General features: G+C 39.0%; 1 protein-coding gene across 1 annotated transcript in view; it reads left to right on the top strand.

Moving 5' to 3' along the window:
• Positions 1-14,804, top strand: part of LOC122946111 (fibrillin-2-like) — a 160,276-nt gene that overhangs the window by 113,796 nt on the left and 31,676 nt on the right. Inside the window, exons 21-46 of the mRNA XM_044305466.1 lie at positions 271-408; positions 490-540; positions 2,214-2,339; positions 5,062-5,289; positions 5,585-5,710; positions 5,827-5,955; positions 6,488-6,613; positions 6,729-6,854; positions 7,331-7,453; positions 8,192-8,317; positions 8,420-8,545; positions 8,633-8,755; positions 9,676-9,798; positions 10,158-10,283; positions 10,443-10,565; positions 11,406-11,528; positions 11,620-11,784; positions 11,861-11,929; positions 12,073-12,198; positions 12,380-12,505; positions 12,808-12,957; positions 13,557-13,628; positions 13,728-13,853; positions 13,991-14,116; positions 14,238-14,363; positions 14,450-14,566. Coding sequence (XP_044161401.1) covers positions 271-408; positions 490-540; positions 2,214-2,339; positions 5,062-5,289; positions 5,585-5,710; positions 5,827-5,955; positions 6,488-6,613; positions 6,729-6,854; positions 7,331-7,453; positions 8,192-8,317; positions 8,420-8,545; positions 8,633-8,755; positions 9,676-9,798; positions 10,158-10,283; positions 10,443-10,565; positions 11,406-11,528; positions 11,620-11,784; positions 11,861-11,929; positions 12,073-12,198; positions 12,380-12,505; positions 12,808-12,957; positions 13,557-13,628; positions 13,728-13,853; positions 13,991-14,116; positions 14,238-14,363; positions 14,450-14,566 — 3,246 coding nt within the window. The remainder of the gene's footprint in view (positions 1-270; positions 409-489; positions 541-2,213; positions 2,340-5,061; positions 5,290-5,584; positions 5,711-5,826; positions 5,956-6,487; positions 6,614-6,728; positions 6,855-7,330; positions 7,454-8,191; positions 8,318-8,419; positions 8,546-8,632; positions 8,756-9,675; positions 9,799-10,157; positions 10,284-10,442; positions 10,566-11,405; positions 11,529-11,619; positions 11,785-11,860; positions 11,930-12,072; positions 12,199-12,379; positions 12,506-12,807; positions 12,958-13,556; positions 13,629-13,727; positions 13,854-13,990; positions 14,117-14,237; positions 14,364-14,449; positions 14,567-14,804) is intronic.

Below are 14,804 nucleotides of genomic sequence, written 5' to 3'. Positions count from 1 at the left end.
AGTCTTTAAGGAAAAAATGACTTGGATTATATTAGCTTACATGATATAATATTGAGACTTCTTTGACCTTCTTGGCACAAGTTATTCAGCAGCTATATTTTATTTTATCTGTTGCAGTCTTGCATTTCATGTTACCAAAATGAGGGGATGTGAGGGGAGATTCTGACCTGTTGCATGTGTATATGGAAATCACGCAGTGACTGCAGACAATTCTGAAATGATACAATGAGCTTCTTTTTACACTTGTCTGTTTCTGTCTCCATGCTGCAGATAGCATGAAAGGAACATGTTGGTTGAACATCCAAGATGGTCGATGTGAAGTCAACATCAATGGCGCCACTTTGAAATCTGAATGCTGTGCCACATTAGGAGCTGCCTGGGGAAGCCCTTGTGAACGTTGTGAAATTGGTAAACCTAGTATAAAATCTTTAAAATATGTATCTGGAAACATTATTATCTATGTAACTAATGACGCTGCCTTTTATTTAGACACTGCATGCCCAAGAGGTTACTCCAGGAAGAAGGGAGTTGCATGTGAAGGTAAAATCTGTATATTTTAAAAGATATACTGTACTTTGTTTTTTATTTTTTATTAAATTGGAATAATGTAAATTAATGGCGTGCTAGCTGTATGAGGCTCCTTAAAATCAATAATATTAATAATCATAGGTCCAATAAGGCAATTACTTCTCAGACTGCTTGTATTCAGAGTCAGACCTCCATCTGCATAAAATATATGCAAACCTGCTTTTATATTGAACAAAAAGATACCCCATCAAGAAGGAGTTGTTGAAATCGAATGAAACTTTCTATGTGTCAGTGTAATAATGATATACATAAGTGATTACAATATAAGGGAGAAAAGATACATATATTGGGGAAAACTGTACTATTGGAAGGAGGCTCTAGTAGCCCAATAGGCTCCCTCTAGCCTGGACACAAGATAAGATACGGTTGAGCATGAATCCTACAGGTTCCATATGGTATATTGTGGCACATTTGCCCACAGATGTTGCAGCTGGCAACTGGGCAGGCCAAGGATGTGTTGCAGTCTAATGGAGACATTCCCGTTAGTTGTGTTTTGGCCAGTATTATCCTGCTGAGAAATGTCAGTTGGAAGCCCTACCATGAGAGGCAACACATGTGGCCACAGGATGTCCTGCACATATCGCTGAGCTGTTAGTGTTCCTAGTGTCACTACTAGGGATGACCAAATGTCATATGCGATGGCTCCACAGAGCATCACAACAGCACTAGGGGCATTGTGTCTCTCCACAGCAAAGGTAGGATTGAAGTGCTCATGACAAGGCATCCATAATCCAACCTGACCATTGTTGGATCCCAAGTAAAAACTGGATTTGTCATTAAAAATGACTGTCGAAATTGCCATCCTGCTTCTTTCAGTCCAGTGATATGCCAACTCTCAAAGTCTGTCAACTCCACGAAATGTCTTTGAATGCATTGTAGAGGCATATCTAGCAGTCCATTATCTCCCACCAAGAGGAACACTACCTAAAAGTAGTCTCTGAGAGCCTTTTTATAGGGCAGCAGGTGAAGCACTTTTACATCCTCTTGTGGCCACACCCAGTGTCTAATCAGATCACACCTGTAATCATTTACCTATCTGCCTGAGATATAACTGCATGCCGAGTTTTGCAGCAATTTCATTTTTTCTTTTTGGGTTTATAATTTTTTTGACAATTAGCATATTTGCATGATAATGCATGATAATTAGTAGTGAGCAAATCGAGTTTCGGATCATAGATCTGAAGTCCATTCGCTCAAAGTTTCGTTTGAATGCAGTACGGAGATTTGTATACTTACAGCATTCAAATGGACAGGCTCCGTAGAGGGAAATTTGTAATCACCGAAGTCTCACGAGACTTCGGTGAATAACTTCAGACTTCGATTTTAGAACTTGAAAACCATTTCAAAACTTGGATCCGGTCGGCTTCGGTACCAAGGTACCAGGCAGTAACTAAACCAACTTCTTATTCCTGTTTTAGAATAGATTTTAAGTTTCAAAATCGAATGCCGAAGTTATTCACCGAAGTCTCGTGGGCCGGGGCCCACGTATATGAAGTTTTGAGCGAATCGACTTCGGATCTTGGATCTGAAGCTCAATTCACTCAACACTAATGATAATGTTTGTTCATATATTTCATAAAACATGAAAGACATATTTTCAATAAGGTCAAATTTCTTTTTTACAGATGTAAATGAATGTGAAGTATTCCCAGGTGTGTGCCCTAATGGACGTTGTGTCAATTCTGCTGGTTCTTTCAAGTGCGAATGTCCTGAAGGCTTAATCCTGGATGGGTCTGGCAGAAACTGTGTTGGTAAGAAGAAAAATACCATCTTATATTCATTTATACTTATCATTATATGCAGCCAATGAAATAATGTAACTGAGGGTGATAATAATTAGGTATTAATTAATGTATTAAAATCTATACCTTTGCCTTGCTATGACAGCTTATTCTGCATGATGGGGGAAGTAATGACTTGGTAGTGCTTATCATGTAGAACAGATTAATCTACAAGCCAATATAAATATGGATTTTAACTTCCTGATCATCCTTGAAGAGTCAGCAAGAGCATGGAGCCCACTGTCTTTGATAGCTGGGCGACCCATAAAAAAGGCATGGAAGGTGTTTTTACCATCCCTGCCTTCTCCATTGCTGCATACACCCAGAAAGTGGCACTGATGCTTCCTGCTCTAGTCCTAGTGATCATAAAATCACTGGGTCCATGTATCTACATGAGCTGCTGGTTTTTTTCACATTACACCCACAAACTTAAATGTATTTTATTGGGAGTTTAGGTGATATACAAATACAAAGTAGCATGAAGTGAAAAGAAAATGATACACGGGTTTCAAAATGTTAAATAAATAAAAATCTGACTGCATTGTATTCAGCACCCTGTACATTGATACCCCTAAATAAAATCTAGTGTGACCAACTGCCTACAGCTGTTCTGTGAAGGCCTCATAGGTTTGTTAGTGAACATTAGTGATCAAACAGCATTATGAAAACCAAAGAACACACTAGATAGGTCAGGTATAAAGTTCTGGAGAAATAAAAAGCAGGGTTAGGTTATAAAAAAAATATCCCAAGCTTTAAACATCTCACAGAGCACTGTTCAGTCCATCATCCAAAAATGCAAGGAGTATGGTACAACTGCAAACCTACCAAGACATGGCCGTCCACCTAAACTGACAACCCAGGCAAGGAGAGCACTAGAGAAACAGCAAAGAGGCCCATGGTCACTCTGGAGGAACTGCAGAGATCCACAGCCTGGTGGGAGAATCTGTCCACAGGACAACTAATAGTCGTGTTCTCCACAAATCTGGCCTTTATGGAAGAGTGGCAAGAAGAAAGACATTTTTGAATGCAAGCCATAAGAAGTCCTATTTGCAGTTCGCCACAAGCCATGTAGAGGACACAGCAAACATGTGGAAGTAGGTGCTCTGGTCAAAAGAGGCCAAAGGTGAACTTTTTGGCCTAAACACAAAACGCTGGAAGACTAACACTGCAAATCCCCTGAATACACCGACCTCCTGTGAAACAATGGTGGTGGCAGCATCATGCTGCGGGGATGCTTTTCTTCAGCAGACAGGGAAGCTGGTCAGTGGTGATGGGGAGATGGATGGAGCTAAATACAGGGTGATCCTGAAGGTAAACCTGGTAGACGCTGCAATAGACTTGAGACTGGGGTGAAGGTTCACCTTCCTGCAGGACAATGACCCTCAAAGCAAATTCATGTGTTAGAATGGTCCAGTCACAGTCCAGATCTCAATCCCATTGAGAATCTGTGGCAAGACTTGAAAATTGCTGTTCACAGACGCTCTCCATCCAATCTGACTGAGCGTGAGCTCTTCTGCACAGGAGATTGGGCAAAAATTTCAGCCTCTAGATGTGTAAAGCTGGTAGAGATATACCCTATAGCTGGAATTACAGTGAAAGTTGGTCCTACAACGTATTGACTCAGGGGGGCTGAATACAAATGCATGTCACATTTTTCAGATTTCTATTTAATAAACATTTTGAAAACCATGTATCATTTTCTTTTCATGTCACACATACTTGCTACTTTTTGTTGTTCTATCACATAAAATCCCAATAAAATACATTTAAGTTTGTGGGTGTAACATGAACAATGTGGAAAAGTTCAAGGGGTATGAATACTTTTTCAAGGCACTGCAGTGAGACTGTACAGTCTTGTAAAGTGTCTGGGGTCTATATTCCCCCTGTAACTAGGGCTAATATGTCAGTCTAAGATACAGAAGAAATCAGCAATAAATAAATAAGTAATATTAAAAGCCTTATGGGCGCACAGCATGTAAAATAAATTAAAAATAAAGATGAAACAAAATAAATAAATAAATACATAAATAATATTAATAAATGCCACACCAAAGCTTTTTGTCCCAAACCGACGATCATAGACTACATATCCCCTACATCAAAGTAATCATTTAAAAAAATGGAAAATGCACTTGGTCTAGAAGGTGGGGGAAGGGGAATGGCCCAGTATTGAAAAGCTTAAATAATGCTATAGATAAAGGCAGAAGGGCACAATATGTGTCTTGAAATGTTATAGACACTTTTTTATTAAACATTTTGTAGAGCTTGCATGTAACTCCATCAGACAATCTCTCTGATGGCCCAGCCTGCAGTCCCTCTCTCACCTCTGTTGACTGGACTACTAAAGGTACAGCTTGTGCAATACAAACAAGTTTAAAACTTGATGTAAGCAATGAGGAGGCTGCAGCCTCTTCAACCACCATTTATCTCATATAGATGGCCTAAGGATTGGCCATCAATTTTAAAAACATGGATTTCTAAAAGTAAAAAAATTCTAAAATCTGAAAAACCTAACAGAGAGTGATTTTCCCCGGGAATTCCAGAAGTTTAAACAGAAATGTCTACTATTTTCAGAAGACCTAGAACTATTTGGCTTATTAGCAGCTGTCCCTCTATTCACAAAAAGTGGGAAAGGCTAAATAAAAAAAGATTTTGTATGCTTATTACATTGTTTTCTCAATTTTTCACTCAGATATACGTGTGGAACAGTGCTACTTGAAATGGGATGAGGATGAATGCACTTCTTCTTTGCCTGGAAAATACAGAATCGATATGTGCTGCTGCACTGTGGGTGCTGCCTGGGGTATCGACTGTGAAGAGTGCCCAAAACCTGGTAGTGATGAATATAAGACCACCTGTCCAAGAGGACCTGGCTTTGCTAACAGAGGAGACATTCTCTCTGGTCGTCCATTCTACAAAGGTATCATAGTCCACTAGTTGAGATTTATCATTTGCCAGTGGCAATCTTGCTAAATATGACTGTATTTTAATGTTGTATTTTACATCTTTGGTTGAAAGAATAGTAATAACTAGATGAAAAGACATGTTGCATAGATTTGGAAGGTGACAAATTATATTCCATTTCCTTCCATACATAATTTTTCTTTATCTTTCATTCTTTTAAATCACCATTACATTATGCATTGTAATACTCCTAATTTATCATTACGTGAGTAACATGGATTTCCCCTCTACCTTGTTTTTACTCTTCCCAGATGTCAATGAATGTAAGGTATTCAACAGCTTGTGCAACCACGGAACATGCCGAAACAGCATTGGAAGCTTCAGGTGTATTTGCGAAAGTGGATTTGCTCTGGATGCTGAAGAAAGGAACTGTACAGGTAAGAAATATTTTGAGATTTCTCATTAGTATGTGTTACACAAAATATCAACTACAAAGAAACCTGGCCTGCTGATGGAATGATTTTCATTGTTTGTTTTACTATCATTATTACAGACATCGATGAATGCCGGATTTCTCCTGACCTCTGTGGCTATGGAACTTGTGTCAATACTCCTGGAAGCTTTGAGTGTGAATGCTTTGATGGTTATGAGAGTGGATTCATGATGATGAAGAACTGTATGGGTAATTATAAAAGTGGAATTAAACGTATGAAATTTCAGGTCATCTCAGGCATGGAGAGCACATTCTTAGGTTGGACATCCAGAAATGTAATCATGTTTTGGAAGTGAGTATATATTGAAAGGAAAGCGCTCAAAGATGGCAGGAGTGCTTGAATAATAAGGACAACCTCTAAACGTCAGGCAGGAAAATAAAAGCTACCTCTAAACTATCAGGTACTTCCTCTGCTCTCGAGTAGCAAGGGCGTACACACCATAGACTAGGCCCATGTAGAAAGGAGGGCCCATTCCTGGCTAGTCCCATCCCCTGAGTAAGATACATCTCTATCTTGAAAAGTAAAATAATTTTTGGACTAGAATAGATTGGCTGGCTTCTAGTTGAGAGTAATGAATACGTAGCCATATATATCATATTATATCATATATCATATGAAGTTGTATGTTCAAATATACCACACTCCAGTTAAATGGAGGATCATCTGCATTAACTGGTTCCAAGTCCCCAATGACTGATCTGATCTACCCTTTGCTTACAGATATCGATGAATGTGAAAGAGACCCACTGCTGTGTAGAGGAGGAACTTGCATCAACACTGATGGCAGCTTTGAATGTATTTGCCCCCCAGGCCATGAGCTGACTACAGAAGGCAATGCCTGCGTTGGTATGAAAACATTCATAATATTTTTTACATAATCAGTTTATACAAGCCTAACAACGGAATCCATAGGGAGGATGCATTTATTGAGAACATGCATGTATTTTCTGCTTTTCCCCAGATGTAAATGAGTGTTCTTTGAGTGATAACCTCTGCAGGAACGGGCGGTGCGTCAACATGATTGGAACTTACCAGTGCTCTTGTGATTCTGGCTTCCAGTCTACTCCTGATCGCCAGGGTTGTATCGGTGAGTAATTCACTCCAGCCAGTCTGCGTTCATTAAATCTATATTGCAAAAGAGTTCTCAGACTACATTCTTATTCCAATCAGTTGGTTTTCATTTTCTAAGGGTTGTTAAAGTTAACAGAATTCCTTTCTTAGAAGGGAATTGAAAGTTCAAGGTAATTCTCTAGAAAAGGGCTGGAGGGAATACATTGATGTATGGTAAAACTTAAATATTTTCCTTCAGTTATTGATAAAAAGTACTCCACACTTATGATATATCTGTCATCGCAAACTTTGTATGAAATATTTTTTTCAAAAACAGAGTAACAGGAAATTAATACGCAGGTATGTACAACTATCTGCTGGACATTCTGAGCATGAAATATCCAGCACATGGCATGTTACATCCTGTGGCTGGGATCTGACATGCAGCAAGATGCCTTGTGTTGTCATGTAGTAGTATCAACCTTAATGTGTGTATATAATACTCTGTTGCAGATATTGATGAATGTACAATCATGAATGGAGGATGTGACACCCAATGTACCAACTCAGAAGGCAGCTATGAATGCAGCTGTAGTGAGGGATATGCACTGATGCCTGACAAGAGATCGTGTGCTGGTAAGAATTGGCATGAATTATTGTCTCTAATGTAAAAAAGAATGTTTGAACTATGGTTTGTTGATACCATAATTACTTATAAGTAAAAGAGCCTGTAGAAGAAGAAATGAAATTAACAGTATTTCAAAATTACACATCGCCACCTAGTGGCCAGACGATGAGGGTAATAGCTGAAGTCAGCTTTGCTGGAGTCTGTGTTTTAACACAAATTTATCAAATTTCAAACAAATTTGTTGCAGCTGCTGGCCACGACCCTCCCCATCTACACTATGCCCCCTTTGGGAAAAGTGGCCAGGGTGGCTTAAAAAAGGCTACTTGTGACAATATTTTTTTCGCAACAGCGTCTAAAAAAGTTTGGACTTTTTTACGCTAGAACTCAGGCACCAGGAGATGATAATCACTTCTGTCTACAAATTCTGCTCCATTTTATAGCAACCCCTACTGGAGTGAGTTTGGGACTTTGAAGTCACAGTGATAAAACTGAAGTGAAGCTAATTAACCTAGCTAACCACGCTCACTTTCTCATTGACTTTTTAAAATTTGAGCCGTCGCACATTTTTGTGGAAGTAGGACCAAAAAGTTGAGAAAGCCATTCATTGTGACTTTTTGAAGCCAGAATTCTGGAGTGCAAGGCAGCAGGGTGTGATAAATTCCCCACCCCATCCCAAAAAAAGGTAATATTTTATAACCTTATATCCATACAGTTTAACAAGGAATCCTTCATTTGTTAAACCCTAGATATTGATGAATGTGAAGACAACCCAGACATTTGTGATGGAGGGCAGTGTACAAACATCCCTGGAGAATATCGTTGCTTGTGCTTTGATGGTTTCATGGCTTCTCTGGATATGAAGACATGTATAGGTAAAGTAGTTCATAACTGTGGCTTGAACAACTAGTAATTTCTCCCAGTAACTTACTGGAAGGTGTTTGGCTCACGTTATTAACATGTACTGCTCTTTATAGATGTCAATGAATGTGACCTCAACCCTAACATCTGCTTACATGGCGATTGTGAAAACACCAAAGGCTCATTCATCTGCCACTGCCAGTTGGGTTACTTTGTGAAGAAGGGAAGCACAGGATGTACAGGTAGATGATTTATTCTATTGTACCTCTTCCACATAAGTTCTACTATTTTGTATCACTTACACTAATAAATTGTTTTTGTTGCTGTAGATATTGATGAATGTGAAATCGGAGCACACAACTGCGATATGCATGCATCTTGCATCAATGTACCTGGAAGCTTTAAATGCAAATGTCAACCAGGTTGGGTTGGAGATGGACTCAAATGTGTTGGTGAGTAAGACTATACATCTTTTCTATAATATACTTTTGAAGGCTTAGTAGTAAGCTGAGAACTAATGGATTTATTAAGATTAGGATCCAGGGGATCAGTTCAGGCTTGCCACATTTATTTCACCTTCAAGGGGAGGAGACAGTTGTTGATTCAGTACATATGAAAAGAAGGAGGGAGTGCCATATTGTCTACTGCATTCTAAGGTGTAGATATGCTCCTGGCTGGGCCTGTCCGGCGTGTTCTACTGTTTCTACAGTGGAATTGTGCCATCCTACTTGAAAAAGAAGTACTAGTGCAGGTCTCACAATTTATATTTAAAGGGGTTGGCCCACATACAACATTTCTCATCTGTCAACAGGATAGGTGAAAAATGTAACATTGCTGGGGGCACGACTGCTGAGAACCCCACTGATTATGAAAATGGGAGTCACTGAGTTCCCTTTGTGAATGGAACAGCAGTTTTCATTCTGACTACTACTCCATTCACTGTCTATGGGGTGAGTACTGCAATCCAGTAGTCCTACAGAAATGAATGGAGCAGTTGTCATGTATGTGTATTGCTACTGCATTCACAGAAGGGAATCAGGGACCATTCTTATCCAGAAATCAGATCCCCAGTGATCATACATTTATCACCTATCCTGTGGATAGTTGATAAATGCTGTTCGTAGGTCAATAATAGATTATCATATCAGTACTAACAGTTCCTGGAAAGTGGTCTATTTTACTGCATTCTACTTCATAGATAGAACTAACTATTAGGTTATAGTAGTTCCTGCCAGCTATGCAAGTTGGATCTTACATGTCAGCTACGTATGCACTGTAGTTCAGTAAACCAGAATTCCTTATTTCAGACGGCTTCCTTTATACCATTTGCACTTGGTTTCCTGCTTACCAATTCCTAACCTTCCTATTTCAGACCTTGATGAATGCACCACAGAAGACCATAACTGCAATATAAATGCCAACTGCGTTAACACTCCTGGATCATACCGTTGCATGTGCAATGAGGGATTCAATGGGGACGGCTTTTCTTGCTCAGGTACTGTAACTGATTTAAAAAATAAAAACTATTCCTTTACTATCTTATTATGGCACAAATGCACACATAATGTCATAGTAACCTTAGCACCTACAGTAGATGTATGTTAATATTTCAGTTGCAAAAATCTTTAGGTAAAATGGGTCCTTTGGCAGAGTTCATGGTGGGTATCTAACTCAACCAATGAAGCTAACACTCAATTTAGACATATATTAGTACACTTTGTATTGGTGCCATATAACCATGGTGCAATGCACCCCTTCAAACACTAGATCTGACATACAGTATGTAATATTACCACAGGTCATTCCCATTCTACTTGCAATATGATATAACATGTTCTTTGTAATTTTTCATAGACGTTGATGAGTGTGCAGACAATGTGAACCTGTGTGAAAATGGCCACTGCTTAAATGCCCCTGGAGGTTATCGCTGTGAATGTGAGATGGGTTTTACTCCTACAGAGGACAGCAAGGCTTGTCAAGGTAACTGATATACTGATATCTCTGGATAGATAGCTAGATAGATAGATAGAAAGGCTTTTTTAAAATTTGGAATTCATTTTCCCTCCCTAAGAAATACAGTAGCCACCTATTCTACATTATGTTACTTTTAACATGATTTTCGTGAATCTCATTTTTCAGATATTGATGAGTGTACTTTCCAGAATATTTGTGTCTTTGGAACTTGTCAGAACCTACCGGGAATGTTCCGCTGTGTCTGCGACGATGGTTATGAACTGGACAGAAGTGGAGGAAATTGTACTGGTAAGATTAGATGATCAATCCAGAAGAATAAGATCTGGGCGTTCTTGATTTGATTGAAGGACAAGAAGTAGATAGCAGTAAAAATTGGTGATACATTCTTTGTTCGGATTGGTGTTATGGTTCTGGTTCTTTTGACCTCCTTGATGGATAGAGTACAGTTGTCTGCTGTGCTATTTTGCAGTGCAGGAAACCTTAAACATCCATTATAGGTTAAAGGGGTTATCCCAAGATTAATGTAAAATATTAAAACAACATATATTACATCACAATCTCTTTCTATCAAAGCTAGAACCAGGCCTGTACCTCACATGGCTCCAGAGATCTCCCCATTCATTGGTTCAATTGGACCGCTAACTTTATTTAACGCTGACAACTAAGGGGGCATGGCCTTTTGAGGGGACATGTCGCTCTCTCCCTGTAACGGTCACAGCTTCTAACAGTAGATACAACTGGTGGCATTTGAAGGTTGAAACTGAGCATGTGTGTTTCCCTCAGCAAGGTGGACAGAGAAATAGCAAAACAGCAGGTGGCGCTATACATATAGATTTTATTGAATAACTTAGTGGGTATCCAAAAAATCTAATTACATATAATTACAAAAGTATTCAGATCCAGATGCTGGTTTCAAAAGTGTCGAAAATTTTTGTGGGACAATGCCTTTAACAGGATTTATTGCAAAAACAGATAAAAATGGATCTGCCATGGATCCTTCAAAAATAGCCTTAATAGTGTGTTTACCAAGGCAGTAGTTTATGCCTATTACTATTGTCATGAAATGGATGATAGTGATTTCCTGTGATTATGTACTAGAGCATTGATCTTATTTTCCTTTTTCTGTAGATGTGAATGAGTGTGCCGACCCAGTGAATTGTATCAACGGATTGTGTGTGAACACACCAGGAAGCTACTTGTGCAACTGTCCACAGGACTTTGAGTTAAACCCCACTGGTGTGGGCTGTGTCGGTAAGTAAACAATCAAAAGTAAAGGCTTCTATTTTAGAATGGAGTATATATGGCTCATCATATTGCATATTTATTCTCTATCACTATGCAGATACTCGTGTCGGAAATTGCTACTTGGAAACTATAACCAGAGGTGATGCTGGCCTCGCCTGCAGTGCAGAGATTGGAGTTGGAGTTACAAGAGCATCCTGCTGCTGCAGCTCCTTAGCCCGTGCTTGGGGCAATCCATGTGAAAGCTGCCCTCTGGCCAACTCCAGTAAGAGAAGTCTTCTTTTGTTGTACACAGCTATAGAATAACCTTCAGAAAGTTATATATCTGATTTATATTCCAGCTGAATACAAGACTCTGTGTCCAGGAGGAGAGGGATTTAGACCAAACCCCATTACAGTTATTTTGGAAGGTAAGAAGGATGGCTACTGCTAGTTTTTAGTGATAACCAATACAGCTCATTGCAGCTCTAACAAACCCTCTGCTGCACTTTGTGATTTTTACTGCCCTAATCTAGACACATTTCATTTTACTATGTTTCTTTGCTTATTACAGATATTGACGAATGTCAAGAACTACCTGGCCTGTGTCAGGGTGGAAACTGTGTGAACACTTTTGGAAGCTTTCAATGCGAGTGCCCACTTGGCTACTATCTGAATGAAGAGACCCGCATTTGTGAAGGTAGATAGAAAAACTTATGTCCCATATGGCAGGATATCATCCACACAAAATGTGCTGGTATATGTACTCTTGGAAATTACCAATAAGCATAGTGGGGAGGCCATTACATAGTTATCATGTTATTGATATATCACTACACCATGGAATATCTGCAACGGAAATCTATTCTCCCTATTTTCAGATATTGATGAGTGCTCTACCCACCCTGGCATCTGTGGCCCTGGTACTTGCTATAATACCTTAGGGAACTACACATGTGTTTGCCCACCAGAGTACATGCAAGTCAACGGGGGAAACAACTGTATGGGTATGTATGATCAAAAACCACCTATTGAACATGTCTTCTGTCATTGTCCCTTTTTCATCCTCACTCTACTCTCATAAACATTACAAATACTTTATAAATCTTCTTCTCTACAAACACAATGTGTGATGTTGTCTACAATATATAGTTCTATCAGGTTAATGATTATAACAAACACATCTTTATGTGAAATTTCACTAATATGGTGAACCACTCGCATGACAGATGTCGATAAATAGGCTTCTGCAAGCCATCTAGCAAGCCTTATGAGTGATGCTGACTGCTACCTATTTGTCTGACTATAGACATGAGAAAGAGTGTGTGTTACCGTAACTACAATGACACATGTGAGAATGAACTCTCCACCAACATGACAAAGAAAATGTGCTGCTGCTCCTACAATATTGGCAAAGCCTGGAACAAACCCTGTGAACCATGCCCTGTGCCTGCGAGTCGTAAGTATTGAATTTTCTTACCCATAAATCATTTCATCTCAAGGCAGACAGAATCTGGGACCATTTTAGATACTGAGTGTCTTCTAGGTTTGCGACACACTGTATGCCAGTGACTAAACTGGATGACACCTGCGTATTTCAATAAACCCTGTAAAGCATCAGAATCTTTTCCAGCTAAGGCTAAGTTCACATCACCGTTTCATTTTCCGTGCTTCTGATTAGTGAAAAGAACAGAAAAAAAACTGATCCTTTATTTTGCATTTGTTGTCCTCATTTTCCATCCGTTGTAGCCATTTTCATCTGAGATTCGTTATTATAGACGGGAGAAAAAGTCCTCCATGAAATGGTTAAAATTGATGCAAAATGAAGGATCCTGGTTTTGGGATAGGCGGGTGGTTTTGTGTTCTTCTGACAGACAAGAAGAATGGAAAAAGAAATGGTGATGTTAACCAACCCTTAAGTAGGCCTGATAATGTTAGTATTTTAGCATTACATTTCTCATCTCAGGAGGTTCATCACCATGCATGGGGTGCTCAATATTATGATAAAAATTCTGAGGCTTACAGCGTTCATAGACTGATTATTTTTTGTGTATCTAGCGGAATACCAAATTCTCTGTGGAAATCAAGCACCTGGATTTATTATCGACATCCGCACTGGCAAACCTATGGGTATGAGATCAGAATTTTCAGAAGATTGAAGACAATATTCTACATTTTGATGGTCAAAATACTAGTTGATCTATATGTGTTTATGTATTTATTATACAGATATTGATGAATGCAGTGAAATCCCAGCCATTTGCACCAATGGAGTATGCATCAACCAGATTGGAAGCTTCCGCTGTGAATGTCCAATGGGATTTAGCTACAACAACATTCTACTCATCTGTGAAGGTTTGCCCGGAGTCATTCTAACTTCTTCTAGCTGCTTTCTTTATTTATAGCTATCTTTGAGCAAGTAGTGTCATGGAAATGTGTTTTACGGTCCATTAGGTGTATAAATGCATTCATTGTCTTTGATACATTGGCAGATATTGATGAGTGCAGCAGTGGCGAGAACCTGTGCCAGATAAATGCAGATTGTATTAATATCCCGGGATCATACCGCTGTGAATGTTCCAGTGGATACAAGCTGTCCCCCAGCGGTGCTTGTGTAGGTCAGTATATTTCAAAAATGACCTTCACATAGGTTGATTATTTTACATCAGTAAGAATTATAATATTCGGTTCTTTGCATTTGTACAGCATAAAGCTAAAAATGTGCTTTTTTTTCTATAGGCCGTAATGAGTGCAATGAAATTCCCAATGTCTGTAGCCATGGAACATGTGTGGACACAACTGGAAGCTACATCTGTATCTGTCACAACGGCTTCAAAGCAAGTGCAGACCAAACCATGTGCATGGGTGCGTGACCTATTTTTGCTAGCAAGTGAAATGATATGTTAAGCATGGATTGCTCATACTCAATATGTATTATTTCCAAATTTTAGATATTGATGAGTGTGATCGTCAGCCTTGTGGTAATGGTACTTGCAAGAACACCGTTGGATCCTATAACTGCCTTTGCTTCCCTGGTTTCGAACTAACTCACAACAATGACTGCATGGGTAAGGCAATGCTTACACAATATATGCTTTTGGTTATATAGAATAGAATTAAGAGAAATAAATTGTTTCTCATAAAACATTTCTTTATAATATTCATGGGAATAACAAGCCCATGCAATCAGGTTATGCAGTAATACTACTTTTGAGGTCTATTCACATGACATATTTCTAGCTATTTAGTAATAGAAAAGGATTCTTGTTGATTTTGGAAATAGCATGCATGGTCTTCTGCTATGTA

The sequence above is a fragment of the Bufo gargarizans genome, chromosome 1 (assembly GCF_014858855.1).
Source record: "Bufo gargarizans isolate SCDJY-AF-19 chromosome 1, ASM1485885v1, whole genome shotgun sequence".
Lineage (NCBI taxonomy): Eukaryota > Metazoa > Chordata > Amphibia > Anura > Bufonidae > Bufo > Bufo gargarizans.
The sequence above is the reverse complement of the archived record's forward strand: the minus strand, read 5'-3'. Positions and strand labels throughout refer to the sequence as shown.